The sequence below is a fragment of the Semicossyphus pulcher genome, unplaced genomic scaffold (assembly GCF_022749685.1).
Source record: "Semicossyphus pulcher isolate SPU_LCO1_2020_fin unplaced genomic scaffold, fSemPul1.0.p SCAF_16, whole genome shotgun sequence".
Lineage (NCBI taxonomy): Eukaryota > Metazoa > Chordata > Actinopteri > Labriformes > Labridae > Semicossyphus > Semicossyphus pulcher.
Genome location: NW_027211670.1, coordinates 1,002,552 through 1,020,207, shown reverse-complemented (window position 1 = coordinate 1,020,207; position 17,656 = coordinate 1,002,552). Strand labels below are relative to the sequence as shown.

Genomic DNA, 17,656 nt, shown 5'->3' with positions numbered 1-17,656 from the left:
CTCCTCTGGAGCACCTCATGAATGCTCGACGCATGAGACAAAGGAGGGAATCACCACCGCGTTAAATCTAACAAAACAGCTGCAGCTTCATGTGGAGGTGGACAGCGCTTCAGGCACTCTGCTGAGCTTCCGCCCCGGCTCTGTCCTGTTCCCTTCTTCCCCCCAGATGTAAAAATACACACACTCACTCAGGAGAGTGGTCTGAATGAGCAGGGGAGTGTGTGTGAGAGAGAGAGAGAGAGAGAGAGAGAGGGAGAGAGCCAAAGAAGCTAAATGCAGTTTGCACTAGATGTTCAGGATGGTCATTCACTACATCTCAGGTAGAACTATCTGCAATAAGCTGAGTGTACTGAGTAGACAGCCATATATTGACCTCTTGAAATATTCACCTCTTACATAGTGAACGTGTCACTACGTGGTGCAGACATGTACCCTGAATTTAAATCCAATGCTGACTCAGCTTTTAGCTCAGTTGCTCCACTTCCTGCTGAGAACATCTCTGCCTGCCGAGGCGCTAAATCATCTGACGTGTTCATGAGCTTACTGCTAACTGAAACATCACCTCCAGCTGTAAACCAGAAGGTAAATGATGCTGAAACGCCCTGCAGAGCTGAGCGGGAACTGCTGAGTTGAGAGGTGATCATTTATTTGTGGGTTCATCAGTACAAGCACGTACGTAATGTTATTTGATCTATTGTACATAAAGAAGTATTGATAAGAGCACCTTAAACTACTAGAGATCATGTCCAGGCTTTAAAAGAAAAATAAACTCAATTTTCTCAGGTGTCAAAAACTTCCTCTCCACGGGTCTTGGCTGCCCTGTAGCAGCCTGACGCTTCCTCCGTGACTGAAGGGCTGTCAGGATCATCCCTACCAGAGAAGTGTGGTAGGTAAGAAAAATACAGGCACTGGTTCACTGATGCATTCAAACTAACGCAAATGTAAAGCAGACATTTACGCTTTCACAGACTAAATGTCTGCTCGGGCCTGTCTTCAGGGGCAACGCCTGCGTTTGTGTCCAGGAACACATAACACACACCAGAAACACCATGAAGACAGAAGCAGTCCAGGTAAGAAGCCGGTATGAGCCGATTGATTGTAGTGAATGTGATCAAACTGTGGCTCTCAAGAGAAATGGAGCAGTGAATATCCTGCAGCACGTCAACACGCTGCTGCCTACAGAGAAAACAACGAGTGTGGGTGTTTTGATGCCTGTAATTCGTCACTCTTGTGTGTATCACTTCCAAATCCCAATCCTAACCCTCCTCTGATGTCTCTATTTTCTATTTGGTTCCACGTTGCTGAAACATCAAACTCTGCTCAGCTCATATAACACGAAATGTCTAATTTCTTCATCAGCAAAACAGCACTGCACAACACATAATGGAATATAATCAGAGCTCTGTATTTGAGTCATCAATGATTGTTGCTGTCACTGTTGAATCTAACGAATTCTGCAACATATATCCGCCAGTAGCCACATTGGTTTTGCTTTTCATGTCCATAAATCCCTCAATAGTTCAGACAGGCAGCTTGAGCTGCACTGATTTCACACCTGACACGCGTCATTCTCCATGATCACCTGACAAACACGTCCTCCCAATGTGGCGTCTATTTAAGCTGCGAGATCTCTGGTCTCTCCCTCTGCTCTGTCGTTGCCACCGCTGCCCTGCACCAGTACTGCACTCTTACTTTCAGCCCCACCACCACCTCAGCATCCACCTGCAGGCTCCGGCTCCGGTTTGAGATATTATCATCATCACTCCTCAAATTTCTGCATGTAGAATAAATCAGCGAGGAGCGATGAGGTCGGAGCTGAGACCCCGAACATGAGCGATGTTTTACGATTACAAACGTGAGTTGTCTGACTGAAATAGTTTTTCTATAACGTAACGTATTCTTTACGCTTGACTCCAACATAAAAAATAACTTATGTAAATGATGCTGCTGCTACTGTTGTGATCTTAGATCAGTTCATACAGCATTATGCACATCGATCGCCCATAAGAACACTTTTGCCACTTGTGCACAATGTGAGATTAATACTTTCATATTGAGGCTCATATCATTATCAGACTGAAGCTACCGTGCAGGTGGTGAAAATTAATCAAACTTTATGTGTCAATAGAAACTAATTACTGATCTTATATGAGTCTTTATAATTACCGTATTGACACACATCTGAAAAAGTGGGATCGTCTTATATTCGGGGTCTAGACTTTTAAATGCTCATATACATTAAAAACAGTAATTAAGTGATAACGGTAGATAGCGCCTCTTATCTGTAAAGCGAGTGTGCCCCTCGTGACTGACTGATAAAAGATGGAGAGATGATCGTTTGGAACAAAGTGGCTCAAAAGTCGGCCAAGTTAACCGACAACTGAGGCGGAGTTATGATGCTGATTATAAGATAATAGTTATCAATGCAGCAGAGTCACCAAACAATAACAAATACGGAATCACAGACCACTCGCTGTGGTGCTCTGTGCCCCGTCCCCCCCATCCCCAAGGACCAGACCTGCCCTCCTTGGCCCGAAAAATGCTGCAACCGGCCGCCATACAGCCACGTCTTAAAAATGCTAACCGTCTTAGCTAACAGATGGTTACAGGAAATCTTACTCAAAGAGGCCGCTTCCAAGAGACTGACAGGAGAGTTTGTGAGTGTGTTACTGAACGGAACGAAGGTCATCCAGCTGTTTACAGACTGCTACATAAATAGACCTCACGTCACTTTGATGGTTTATGATTTATTCAAATTTTAAAAGGCATTTTATTTCATTCAAATGTGACAATTGAACCTAAAAGATCCAGTGAACATGATTTATTTTAAAGGCAAAAGAAAACGGTTTTCTTCATAAAAACAAATTTGATCTTTAAAAAGTCTTGAAAAGGGGTTCGTCTTATAAACAGGGTCAGGGTCGTCTAATAATCAGGGTCGTCTTATAAACAGGGTCAGGGTCGTCTAATAATCAGGGTTGTCTTATAAACAGGGTCAGGGTCGTCTTATAATCAGGGCCGTCTTATAATCAGGGTCAGGGTCGTCTAATAATCAGGGTCAGGGTCGTCTAATAATCAGGGTCATCTTATAATCAGGGTCAGGGTCGTCTTATAATCAGGGTCATCTTATAATCAGGGTCAGGGTCGTCTTATAATCAGGGTCGTCTTATAATCAGGGTCAGGGTTGTCTTATAATCAGGGTCAGGGTCGTCTTATAATCAGGGTCATGTTATAATCAGGGTCAGGGTCGTCTTATAATCAGGGTCGTCTTATAATCAGGGTCAGGGTCGTCTTATAATCAGGGTCATGTTATAATCAGGGTCAGGGTCGTCTTATAATCAGGGTCGTCTTATAATCAGGGTCAGGGTCGTCTTATAATCAGGGTCATCTTATAATCAGGGTCAGGGTCGTCTTATAATCAGGGTCAGGGTCGTCTAATAATCAGGGTCGTCTTATAATCAGGGTCAGGGTCGTCTTATAATCAGGGCCGTCTTATAATCAGGGTCAGGGTCGTCTTATAATCAGGGTCGTCTTATAATCAGGGTAGGGGTCGTCTTATAATCAGGGTCAGGGTTGTCTAATAATCAGGGTCGTCTTATAATCAGGGTCAGGGTCGTCTAATAATCAGGGTCGTCTCATAATCAGGGTCAAGGTTGTCTTATAATCAGGGTCAGGGTTGTCTTATAATCAGGGTCAGGGTCGTCTTATAATCAGGGTCGTCTTATAATCAGGGTCAGGGTCGTCTTATAATCAGGGTCGTCTTATAATCAGGGTCAGGGTCGTCTTATAATCAGGGTCGTCTTAAATCCAGAACAATATGGAAATCATTACTTTGCCTACAAATTCATTCAAACAAATCAGGATGCATTTGTATCTGTTGTTGTAGAACTGAAACCAATCAAAATGACTTTTCTAACTGCTTGGCTCACAAGCATATCAAAAGGTCATGACACACACACACACACACAGTGACCAGACGGCTATGCATTAGTGTGTGGGCAGATATTCAAGCAGAATCACACTGCAGGCGTCATGTGCCGCTGGGGTTTGCACCATGAGATGTGTCCGCTCGGAGCAGAGCTGGAGTGATTGCAGGCGTCCTCAGGAACACCAGTGTTTGCCTGGTGGCATATGGCTGGCTGGTGGAGACACGTGTTAGTGTCACGAATACACCAAAGGCCCCAACCCTGTGATTTCATCATCCCATTTAAATTCCTAAGCTTCCCTCCGGCCACGTTTTTCTCTGAAGGTAACGTGTGATTATCTGCGGTGGTCACAGTCGCTCACAAAATGAGGTCCAGCAGGGGAAGCGGAGCCGCTAATGTGCCTCTTTCGCTGGCAGCAATCAGGTGTTGGTATTACTTTGCCTCGGAGCCAACACTTGGCTTACACAGCTTGTTTTGAAAAATTCAAGTAATGCATGAGGTGGAGACTTATTTACTTCCTTTGCCATTCGATGGTTCTTCCACAGATGAATTCAATATTGAATTTTATAAACTTTCAACACTCTCATCAAACATGTTCTGCAAGGTGAAATTCCATTTCAGCAGCGGCTCCAAAGGGCAGAAAGGAGGAGCACGGAGTGGTGAAAGTAGGACGAAGAAGAGAGTCAGGATGAGTTTATTAAGTGAAAACACTCGCAGCTCCGAAACATCCGACTGACATAAAACCTGTGCAGAAGGAATGCCGCTGTAGCTCTACAGCTGAAACTGTGTGAAGCAGGTCGGGGGGCGTTCTCAAGTTATATGAACAAAGGGTATTTTTCTGTTTATGCTCTGCAGAAGAAGAACACAGAGAGAGCTGCATTGTGTTTCAGAGCTGCATCATAAATCAGAATTAGGCACAAAGTCATTATTTAAGAGGAATGTATGAACTTAAAGAACCTCAGGAAATTAAGTCATATTAGCTGCCTCCACAACTTTTAAATACATATTAGTTCAGTCCTTTAATGAGTAAAAGCCTGTTTTTGGTTTGATTTAAAGGAAGTTTAATAGGACAGAAGACTTCTATTAAAATCTAGACCTTCAGTTTATTGATTAGCCTACTTTTTGCTGCAGTAATACAGATTCTGTCATCGTCTGGAGTAATGACTGTATATATAGATGGACAACGCGTCTCCATCTGCTCCCATTGTACGAAATTGATGCCAAAATAGCCCCTGTGATAGGCGCTGCCATCTTGCGATGGCGACGTCATATGGAGCCAGAGTCTGCGCAGTAGAGATCAGCAAGTGAAACGGCCGTAGCCACTTCCGCTAACCCAACCTTCCGCTGTCAACAGAGCTGTCAATCATCATTTTGACAGCATCAAATAACTAATTAAAAATAAACTTGAAAAATGAACACTTGGACGTAAATCAGCATGATAAGAACTAACTATAATGACAGAAACCATGTTTGAGAAAAATGTATCTGGCGTGTATTTTGATTTTATAGTTTGACTCATGTCCCATCTGTTAACATGGAGGAGGCAGGCTTTATGACCTATACTGCAGCCAGTCAGCAGGGAGCGCCAGAAATGTTTTGGCTTCACTTTTAGGGAGCTGTCATGTCGTCCATCTTTTTATACAGTCTATGGTCTGGAGTCCAGACAGCAGGGGAGGGACCCAAAATGCAGATGGATGCAGGCAGACTGGTTCTCGTAGATTGCTACTGGCCTACAGGCAGGTACTGGCTGGTAGACAGGCAGCAAGTAGGTAGGCTGCCTTAGCTGTGTGTGACAAAAACAAATGGCAACTAAGAAGAACTTGTAAACAAAGAGGGAACCATATGTAGATGGGAAACCAGGGCACCAGGTGGAGAAGGCGAAGTACGGCTCAAGGAAAAGAAGGATGCATGCTGTAGTAGAAACCTGTTAACCAGAGGAAAACTGCAACAGCATGCCCGTCCAAACAAATTTACTGGTGTTGTTTCTTCAAATTATGTTTGGCTCAAAGTCTTTATCTGCTGTCCAACAAAATTAGGATTTTTCAAACAGGCTGTTTTATGTTAAAATTGTAAGAACATAAATCATCTCGCCTGCTTTATGTTTGTGTGCCACTTGTTCTTGGAGGAGCATTAAATGAAAACGGCAGAAAGAGAGAGACGTGGTCCTTTTATAGCAATCAGTCACAGAGTGAAGGGAGGAGGATTTCTGCTGAGGACATGTTAAAGCAGCGCTGAGGAGGGGAAAAGGCCTTTGTGTGTCTGAACAGACGGAGGACAGCAGACTAAACTGTTTACCTGGCACATAATGTCAAACCCTGTTTAGAAGCAGCTTTTTTCAGCACTTCCGGACAGAAATAATGCTGCACGAAAAATAAATAACTGGAATAGAGGAAAGGTGGAAATATGTGCTCGAACACAGCACTACAACAAAACATTCCTGCTCTGGCCTTTTGCCATAAAAGAAATAAACTGTGTAAAAGCACACACAACAAGTCTTTATAGATCTCGCCACAACTGGAGTCCACGAAGAAATCAATACTCCCTTTTTCTCTGGAATATCTGAAACAGCCAGACTCGTCCGTGTATCTTTGTTAGTCTGAATGTCTCTTCCTTTATTTGGTCATTAGAGCAAAAATCCTGCACAAAGGCACCATAATTGTTTTTTTAATGCTCGACAGGTTAGTCAATACTTATGAGCATCGGAGATATATCTAGTATAACTACAAAGTGGAACAAGTGAGGCTGTAATCATCAAGGAGCCAAAACTGAGACTAAACCATCCCAGTAAATGATGCTAATGATCGTTCATAATTGATCTTCAGTCAGTTCTTCTCAGTGCACAACTTTACATCATGGTTAGATTTAGAACCATGCAGTGCAAGCAAACTGCCCCAACCATGATCACATACAGACCCAAAAAGTTTGGTTACTTTTAGGCAAAACTCTAACCCTGGTCTCCTGGGTCAAAGTCCTGAGATGTTGGATCCATCCAGCCCTCTCTATCGCCCCCTGCTGACTGGCTGCAGTATAGCTCATAAAGCCTGCCTCCTCCATGTTAACAGATGGGACATGAGTCAGTGTTCATTTTTCTGACATTTTGCTATAAAATGATTTGATGCTATAAAGAGGGGGTGTGGCTTTATGATTGACAGCTCTGTGGACAAATGGGGCCCCTGCAGCGTTCTGTTCCCGAGTAGCAGAGTAGAGGAGGAACGGCGAGAAGAGACGTAACTAACACTAACACTACAGTCGTTGAACTTTACATCAGCGTGAATATCTGCTTCAGGCCGACACAAGAAGCTGTTCTGCTGCAGACTGAGCCCACCTGAGGGCTCCAACACGCCAAGGACACAAGGTAAGGTGTGTGACGGGTAGAGGAAGGGGCGGGACGTCAATACTGCGGCTCCACCAGCCGATCTCTAGCTTTGCCCGGTCCGGGGGGGTGGGGGGGGATGGTGGCTTCACTTTTGTACAACAAGAGGAGGTGGAGATGCGTCTTCCACCTTGATATAATGTCATTGCTAAAAGTCAGGAGCAGTTACTGTGAGCATCTGCTAATGCAGTGGCTGGGTCCAAACTGCAACGCAACTGGTGGGTTTTATACAAACTACAGTGTGTTCCTTTAGCACAACCTTAAATGAAAACTTGATGCTACCAATGCTAAGTTGCGTTTTGAGTATTGACAACAAATCAAAGGATGTGTTCAATGCTTTATTCTGGGCACATGATACTCCTCCTTCTCCTTCTGTATCGATAATTGTGATTCTTGATCTGAACCAAATGTTGTGATTAACCCAGCTCTTGTTTGCAGTACAGGAAGCTTAGGGGGCCAATGGGGGCCCAACAGCACCTTTGTGCCCCTGGGCTGCAGAGTGGGTTAATCTGGCCCTGCTGTACTTCCATTACACTGTTTTATATTCATCATCTATGTACATACAGCCTCTGTGGAATAACATGCACACAGATATATGGAAAACCATCAGCATGCATTAGATATGAGGCTTCCTCCATCATTTCTATTATTAGATTGTATTTCTGCATCATCTGCTGGAAAAAGCAGAGCTGGACCTGAAGTCCCGTGGCTTACATTTTATTAGCTGCTTCTGTTTGTGTGGTAATTATCAGTGAAATAAAATATACATTCGAGCTGGGTTCAGTCCAGTGAACACATGAACATGACCCAGATGAAACATTATGGATTAATAAGGAGGCTGAGGAGGAGGTTCAACTTCAAACAGTCTATATGTAACATCAAAGCAGCATTGTCAGAGAGCCATGAAAGCATGGTTTATAATTAGCAATCCATAATGAAATGACACGATTACTTCCCTCCATCTCCTGCCTGTGGGATCGTTCAGACATGGACGTATCAAAGAGGACAGAATTTCCCCGAAACTCCTCAAGAATCCAACGTTCACTCAGATTAATGACCAACAATTCAAGAACTACAATCTTAGCTCCACTGTTTTTCTGTCAACAGCCCGGCAGGAAATAAAAGATTGACTTACACGCCAAATGAGACTGAGCCGACATTAACATCAGTCCTAGGGGGGGCACCCTGCTGGAGGGCAAACAATCAAAGTGTTACAGCAAATGGGACCTCAAGCCCCACACCACCTGACCTCTGACCTAATGAGAGATCTCTGAAAATACACTGGAGGGGAAATGAGTTTGTGGTGCTGCAAGCATTGGAAAAAAAACTGCAGGAAGAGAAATAAAGTCCTGAGTCCAGTTTACTTTAGAAACAATTTAAAGGAGAAGTGTTTTACCAATTTAAAGGGATAATAAGATTTTCATGTAAATAAATGTCTGTTAAGTCTCTATCTATCATCGAATGAGGTAACACAATGGTGACTGAGCCTATGGCCCACTGATGAAAGCCTTTGTATTTGCAGTATATAGTATTATTACAGACTGGGTGTCTGTGGTGACTTTCACAGAAAAAATTACAAGCCGCGCCCAGTTAGTGACGCGTTTTCCATCAGCCAGCAGTGGTTGGTCTGCCAGAGAGGGTAGGCGGAGCTAAGCGGCTGCTTTTCCGCTCTCTGCAAGTGTTGCGAGTAAACAGTAATCTACTATGGCTGAACAAACAAAGAAAAGATGGATGACTACAGATACAACTTCAACAAGAAGTGAAAATCCAAAGACAAAGAAACAAACTCGACGCTCAGATGAAGCAAACAGTCTGAAAAGGAAAGCGACCATCAGCCAGGAAAATCAAGAGTTACAACCGGAGCCGACCGTGGACGTCACACATGCAGCACTGTCTGGATATCTGGGACGTGTGCTCCTGTAATTACAGTTTATTGCCATGAGGTGCCGCCAAAGAGAACGAAACTGAAATCTTCGAGATTAGTACTTTAAGTCCTTTAAGTCCTTGAATCTCATTGAAGCTGCTCCATTCAAAGTATTGAAATGAACGATTTTTGTCAGCTAGTGAGTTAAAATAAGCTGCAGCTCAGCTCCCAGCCCAACACGCCCCACCGAAAATCAGACGTCAACACAAAAACACTGATTTTTACATACAGCTGTTTTTTTAAGTATGTTTGACTGGATCAATTTGTTTTCTGAGACAAGGAGAGCTCTGAGGGTAATTCGGCTCATGTGAAATGACAACTGAAGGTTGTTGCCCTGTTTCCGTAGAAGAGTTTCTGAGAGTAAGAGCAAAAATAATCTTGAAGTAGAACTGCTTTATTTAACAGCTTTACCAGTTTCACAGACTCTGTTTGTTTGGTAGAAGGAGACCTTCTGCCGATAACTCAGGGCCGCCAGTAAAAACCTTGTAACAATGAACAAAGGGTCATTTTGATACTTGGGTTGTATCTTGAACAGCCTGTCATGCTGCTGCTTCTGCATTGCTCTGTGTGCAGAAAATTTGACATTTAAAAGACAAAATATGAGTTGACAGGGTCTCCTGGAGTTTTAGGGAGCAGCCCTAGTTTTAATGCTTCCAGAAATGTCAGCAAATAAAGACTTAAAACTGGACTCAAAATGAGCACACAGTGTAACTAGCTGATTCCATGGAAACTTTAGATTGTATTTTACATCCTCCAAAGAATTAGGGCAACTATGGCCGTGAAGGGGTTGTTTAAATTTTGTCTGACCGGGGCCACGGTGTCAGACTGTGCTTTAGAAAACCGACTGCAGCTCCTTCTCTGCAGAGAATCCCCCGAGGCTGCTGTCACCGTGCCCACAGAGCCGCTCTCCTGTTCACTGTCGTTGGAGCCATGCCAGGCTTTGCCTCTTGATTACATCACAGATTAGAGTCTTGGCACTAAGGAGACTTTCATGTCCACAATCCAGGCTCAACTGTGCAAGATAATAGCCTGCCTTCAAGTGTGATTCAGCTGCAGTATCACTCGTACTTTAACCTGACTTCAAGCGAAATGATAATAATCGGCTGATTAATGAGATCCAGCACAGGAGATATGTTTAAAAAAAGAATATAAAAAGAAAGATGAAACCGAAACATTTACCTCGCAAGAATCATCAAAAGAACATTTTAGTCGAGACAGCAGACGGGCCTGAAGGTCAGTGAACACACCAGAGCTGTGCAACTTTTAGCACACAGAGCAGAAGCATGTCCACAAGGCAACCTGTGCTTCTTAATGAATACTGTTGCTCCACATGAGTAATAATCACGATTATTTATTAATTTTAGGGACAACTTTTTATTTTATTGTACTTTCACATTTAAATAAACAGACAAACAAACAAACCTGAAACACCTCCAAACAAGCGCTGACGAGCCGTTTCAAGGGGCCGGTGTTTCAGTTTAAAGAGTGACTCGCTCCCTTCCTGTTTTAGTGTATCAACAAACAACTCTTCAAAGAGACGTAACAGATATATTGTGAGCTCGTAATGAAAAACAACAAAGAGGCATTCACGAGGACAGCTACGTGTTCTCTTCCCGTTTTCGACAGCTGCTATAACCACAACAACCACAGACGCATTCAACTGAAAGTCCCCAGTTAACATGGTCACTCGTACCAAAACACCGTCTCTGTTGTTTACTCTTCCACTCTAAACTGCTGCTGAGAGGTAGGTGCTCATGAGATGACACGCAAGCTCCCCCAAAAGTGAAGCCCAAACCTCTCCATCGCCCCCTGGGGGACGGGCTGTTAGTTTAGGGTTTAGAGTTTTCTGTGGGTGGAGCATTTTAAACATAAATATCACGTCAATCAATTGTTTAATTGTAGGTAAGCCAAAATCATGTTTAATATCCGATTAACTGTGTAGCACAATAAATCGTAATTCAGTGTCCTCAGGATATGAACAGGTGCAATAAACACATAGCTAAATGACTGCCATAATGTCAATGAACGGGAAAAGCATTGTGTTAACAGGGGCCATGCACTCACACTCAACATGCTAACCTTTGACCTTTCAGATGGAGGCTTTGAAAGGACCTTTTGACCATGAAGCTTTCGACTGACAAGCTCAAAAGAAGAGTAAAGCTGATCTACGAAAACCATAACGAGGTAACTAATTCAGTCAAAATCCCCCCTAAAAGCCAACTTTTCAAATCATCAGTTAAGAAGAGCTTGTGGCGACTTGAATTTGTCGAACTGCACTTTTTAATTTCAGATGCATCATTGGGCACAGAATAATGCAGGAGCAACAACATGGCAAAGGTCTCCTCCTTCTTAAAACAAGCAAACCTGCTGATTGAAACTGGTGAAACAGCGGAGGTGCTTAGCTTTGTTTTTAGCTTTGGATTCCATCAGTGTTCATATTTCAGGAAGGTTTTAAGCTGGAGCAGAATTATCACCGGAACAAACGGCTGAAGATGGTGAGATCTGCCATGCTGCTCTTGTGTCATCAGGCTTCTTTCTGATCACTTCCATCACAATGCAATCTCAGTTTGAAGGTGTTTAGAGGGAACAGCCATGATGATGAAAGGTGTTTCCCAATAACCACACCTGAAGGCTTACTAGGTAGGACTACCTGAAGCTAAAGTCTTATAGTCTTTCCCACAGAGGACGTGTAGCCTACGCAGCACAGCATAACTCCCATTACGTTTGTAACTCGCAGAAAGACGGGATCATCTCCTTCCTGGTTGGCTGACCTCAATTAAAACATTTGCTTCTGGACAAACCAATCAAAACTGGAGGGTGTGGTTCGCCATGTGACGTAGGGGGTCGTCACAAACTCCTCACTGACAACCTGAGGGCCGAGGTGCGGAGAAAAGAGGAGAGCCTGGCGTGCGTAATGCAACCACACTAAAGTTACATCGAGTGCGTAAATCCAGTGCATGACGCACCAGTTATGTGAATGTATAGTGAACTCCCCGATTTGCGTCTCTTGCAAACACATATGCAAATCATTGTTTATTCATTTATTACGTTGTGTTCATTTCAGCAGGAAGGATGCTGTATGTTCATCTGTGATCCGACATCAGCTTCGGGAAGGTTTTTACGATTCATCCAGTAAAATCTGCCTGACTATTAAAACAACTAGGTACATTTGCAGCATTTAAAGTAGAAAGGCGATTTTTCGTTTTCATAAAATAAAACTTTAAATACTATGGATACAGATTCACAGATTCCTAACGCAATAACAGAAGAAAGGTGCTTAATCGGGCTGAAACACGGTAAAGGGATGAGGATGCGTTGCTCCATTGATGAGCGCGGATGGCTCAGACGCATCTGCCTGTGCAGCGCACACAGAGCCGAGCCTCCAACTGCGCCGCATCCGTTCATCACAGCGCAGAGGACCGTGCGCTCACCGGTGCGCACAACTGCTTTATTTGATAAGAACCGACTGAAATGTTTCTGGAGCCCGGGGACTTCACGGTGAAAGGGAGGATGTGACACGAGGTGTCCGTGGTGCAATAAAAACACATAAAAACATTCATCATGTTCCGCTATAGCTTACATTAAAAAGCCCACCCATGTCATGCGTGCGTCAGGAGCCTGTGCATCCTGTCCTGTGGGCTACACAGTGCCCGTCAGGAGTCACACACGCGCTGGAAGATCCATAAGAAACCAAGACAAATCCAAGAGGATGATTTCATGACAGGTGCATAAACTAGGGTGCATTTTCTCTAAACCTGCAACAGCGCGCCTGCTTTTTTTTTTTCCACAAACCAAACCCCTCAGCCTCAGCCTCAGCCATGTCACTGAAATCCTGTAAAAAGTTCAACACGATTTTTCCTTCATCTCATGCATACGCCAAAAGAAAGAAATGACGCCCATAACTCACCTGATATGCAGACAATGAGATTGGCTTGAAGAATGATCAATATTTCCCAAATTATATCCATCCTCTGTCTTCATTCCACGCACATTACGCACAGGTTAAAAAATACACACGAAACGGAGCTTTCTCAGTTGCAGATGTCCTGTCCTCCCAGGCTGGATCCCGCTGTACACCTTCCACCAGGTATTTTCCACTCCACACACATAGCAGGTGCTCAAAGCCAGAGGAATAAATGTTGCACGTTCCCACCACTAAATGTTACAATCCAGAGACAGGGAGAGAAAAAAGGGATGAACTCCAGTAAAAAAGACGAGCGGAACACGATCCTCCGTCACTTCACCGTATTATTCCAGTGCGCCCTAGAACGGACACATCCATCCATCCGCTGCCGTCTCACAGAGCGGCCGTCCCGTTTCTCACAGTGGACAGTCACACATGATCGTCTCAGTAAAGTCTCTGCGTGGGAAGAGAGAAAGACAGCGCAGATTAATGAACAGCTGTGGGATCAGACTAACACCTGGAGACGCCTCTCAACTCCGAAACTCACAACGCCAGGTGGCGAGCCTCCGATCTGCCCGTCACTACGAAGGACCAGTGTCAAGAATAACGAAATAAAAGCGAGGTTTCCTGTAGAGACTGTCAAAATAAAAGCGGCAGATGGTTTACTAATTGTGAATGCGTTCATTTGAGATATAAATGCATCTTCGGAGTTGTAAATGTCATATTGTGAGTTCCCTCACGATGAGGACGAATAACAGACGACAGTGAAGGAATACAAAAACATAAAACTTACTCTGATTAGGAGAAATTGACTAAATGTTTCCAATTTCTATTCACTGAAAGCAAGAAATTACCTCACGATCAGTGTGTGAAGTTGGCCTATATTAATTCAATTATAACTAACATTATAGGTTATGCCTTCACTTTCATTTGACAATAATAAAACCGTTAAGTTACATACATTTGGATTTCTGTAATGGCACAAACCGTGCTCTTATTTTGTATCGATGACCACGGGGTTTCCGGTCATGCGTCTTACTGACTGTGTCAAACTTGACGTAGCGTTTCCTCGCTCTCCATCCCACACACCCTGGGCAAAACTAAAACACGGATTCTTCAGAGTCAAAGGCATTCCGTGCAAATACAAGACCGGATGTGGGAAGTGTGTTAATGGGAGGAGAATAAAACACACTTACGGCGACTGGAGACAAATCCCCCGCGAGAGAAAAGAAACTCTTTGAAGCTTTGACGCACGAGAGAATATCTGTCCTGAAACGAGACTCTGGGCAGAGAAGTGAAAGTAAAGAAGATGAAAGAAATCCAAATGATCTGCTGATTGTCCCCACAGGATGAGACGTGGACGATAATGAAAGACGTGATCTGATAAAAATATGTATCCAAACGTGAGAAATGATGCACTCTCTTGTATCCTCACTATATCGGCCGCTAGTGGACTTCCTGCTAGAGTCCGACACCGGACACCCGACGATGCCACCCAGCTCTAGGGCTCCGCACACAACTGTCTATTATGATTCACGAGGAGCGACGCGCGCGGCCACGGGCGCATGCAATGGAAGCGCGCACAGGCAGGCATGCAGGCGGTAGGGGGCACAGGTGGATGAACACCGCGTACTGCACAAAATGAATTGAAATAGTGTTTGTGATAAACGGAACACAATCAGCGATGTGAGATAAGGTGTGTGCTTCAGATTCAATCATAGCGGGATTCTCCAGGCAGAATACAGTCACATCAAGACACCTGACTGTGGGGAGGAGGGGGAGCAGTTCAAATCATGTCTTCCTGCTCAGAAAATGTAGTGCGCATTGATACACACTCACACACACACACACACACACACGCATAGAAGAGGGTGGGTTGGTTTGGGGGTTATAAACAACCTGATAATTGACAGCACTGGCAGCCTCTCCACCAATCTGCGCATTTGTCAGATACTGTGTGCGCCTGTGTTCAGCGGGGAGACAGCTCCACACATTTTTAAGGCATAGTTTATTACAGACTAAAATAACATGATGTTTGGTCAACACTTCCTCTGAAACATTCCTGTTTTACATCAACAATATGTAACTCTAGTTTGGGACTGTGGAACATTTTCAAATACACGAGAACATGCATGCATCACTTCCTCTTCTCTTCTGGTTTCAGACCGCTGCTTCACGGCAACACTGTCTGACATTTTCCATCATTACCACGAGCACACACTGTGGTTCATTTGGACTCGATCCCAAACACACCAGAATATTCACCAGAGCACCGAATGTTGGTTCATAAGACTCATAATTTCTACCTGACTGAGTGATGCTTATTAAAAAGCACAGCGAGCAGCTGTTTAACTAAATGACTGAGCCTCTTTTAGGTAGTAAAACAGTTTCTAAACCTCAGCACTGATGACTGTGTGATCAAGCTTTTTATCAGAAAATGGTTTGCAAGATAATTTCTGATAAGTTCAGCACTATTTCACATGTTTTCTGGCATACAGCTCTGAAAATGAATCTGTGTTTCTCTGGTTCTACTATTTAAAAGGTTTGTGTAAAATGAACTTTAGTTTTATTGTAACATTTCTCCTTCTTCCAAATATTCTCATTTAGGTCTTTTATTTGCCCAAAATGACTGGTTAAGAAAACCAAATGCTTTCCAGAGCTGGAATAATGCAAAGAAACAAGTTCATGTTTAAACAACAGAATGTTTTAACTCAGGAAGAGGTCACAGATCAGTGTTTGGTGGAATAACCTGGTTTTTAATCTCATCTCTCATGCATCTCTGCATGCTCTCCACCAGTCTGTCACAGTGCTGCTGGGTGACGTTAGGCCGCTCTTGGAGCAGCTCAGCTTTGTTTGATGGCTTGTGACGTCCATCTTCCTCTTAATCACATTCAGGAGGTTTTAATGGGGTTCAGATCTGTATTGGGCGGGCCATGAAATGAAGAGAGAGACGCTGATTTAAGGAGTGGTCTCAATTAATTTCTTCCAGAGCTCTTTTTGATCTTTTCATCAGAAAACAATTCATAGGATACTTTATGAAGTTATGCACACTATTTCACACGTTATCTGACATGTGGTCATGTCGATAAAACGTCAGGAAGATCAGACCGTACCTGTCAGAGCATGCAACCCACCTGCTGGTACAGGCTCTCGTGATGTCACGCATTGACTACTTCGGCTCCCTGCTGGCAGGCCTTCAAACCTCTGCAGATGATCCTGAACGCACAACGCGACTGGTATCAACCCAAAACAGCACACGTCACTCCACTGCTCATATCCCTCCACTGGCTCCCAGCTGCCGCTCGCATCAAATTCAAACCCTGTTGCTTGCTTACAAAACAGCAACAGAAACAGCTCCTGCCTACCTGAACGCCCTCATCCAGGTCTACACTCCGTCCCGCCCACTATGCTCTGCCAATGAAAGATGCCTGGTACTCCCATCACAACAGGGCCCTGAGTCTCTAACTAGACTCTTCTCCTCAGTCGTCCCCCGGTGGTGGAACGAGCTACCAAACTCCATTCGGTCCGCAGAGTCCCTTTCACCTTTAAGAAGAAGCTAACCCAGTGACCCAGCTCTTTATGACCTCTGACCTTCATGATATCGATTCTTTTGATGATGACATCGAGGATGTAGTTCATGCTGACTAGGATTTTCATGATGATGATGATGATGATGTCTATACTGATCTTGTTGATGATTATTATTATTTAAAAAAAAAAAAAAAACACCCTACACACTTCCTGTCAGCACCAGTGTCCGATCGCACTTGAAGCTGTTTGTTGGCTCTTACTGACTTCGTTCCCTCCTGTTTCTATCGTTGCTTGTGTTGTGTTAACTTTCAGATGTATGTCGCTTTGGACAGAAGCTTCTGCTAAATGAAATTGTAACATATGTACAAAGCATTCTCATCCTGGTTGTTAAATACCAATGCTTTGTCATGACCCCCTTCATGTGTCACGGATGCACAAGAAAGCGTCTGTTTTTAACATCTGTTTTAGTTCTTTAGTACCAGCGGTTAAAGTAAAAATGTTGTTTTCCACGGTTTGGGCACAAAACCTACTTGGTCAAGATTAGGAAACAGATCATTGTTAGTGTTAAAATAACTAATAAGACTTTTATTACAGTGCAGTGGTTAGCACCGTCACCTCACAGTAAGAAGGTTCCTGGTTCAAATCCCAGTTCAGACGAAGTGGCCCTTTCTGTGTGGAGTCTGCATGTTCTCCCAGTGCCTGCGTTGGTTCTCTCCTGGTACTCCGGCTTCCTCCCACAGTCCAAAGACATGCTAAGGTAAACAAAACAATGGGAGAGGACCCAGATGCAGACTGACATATGATATTTATTTAAACAAAGAAGCAAAACAAAAGGCTTCCTCTGTGAGAGTCCAGCTATGAAAAGCTAACTAAATGTCCAACTGAAAATCCAACAGAGGCAGAAAACACAAAGAGCCACCGTGAAAATCCACAAGGAAACAGTGAGATCACTGAGAACATGGTCACACGATGATGGGACACAGGAAAAGACGACCAGCACA

General features: G+C 43.8%; 1 protein-coding gene across 1 annotated transcript in view; it reads right to left on the bottom strand.

Annotated features, from left to right (window-relative positions):
* ca10a (carbonic anhydrase Xa) overlaps positions 1-13,719 on the bottom strand; it is a 305,233-nt gene extending 291,514 nt beyond the window's left edge. Inside the window, exons 1-2 of the mRNA XM_069665152.1 lie at positions 13,672-13,719; positions 13,128-13,580 (exon numbers count right to left, since the gene is read on the bottom strand). Coding sequence (XP_069521253.1) covers positions 13,128-13,188 — 61 coding nt within the window. The 5' untranslated portion in view covers positions 13,189-13,580; positions 13,672-13,719. The remainder of the gene's footprint in view (positions 1-13,127; positions 13,581-13,671) is intronic.
* Positions 13,720-17,656: the final 3,937 nt, after the last annotated feature.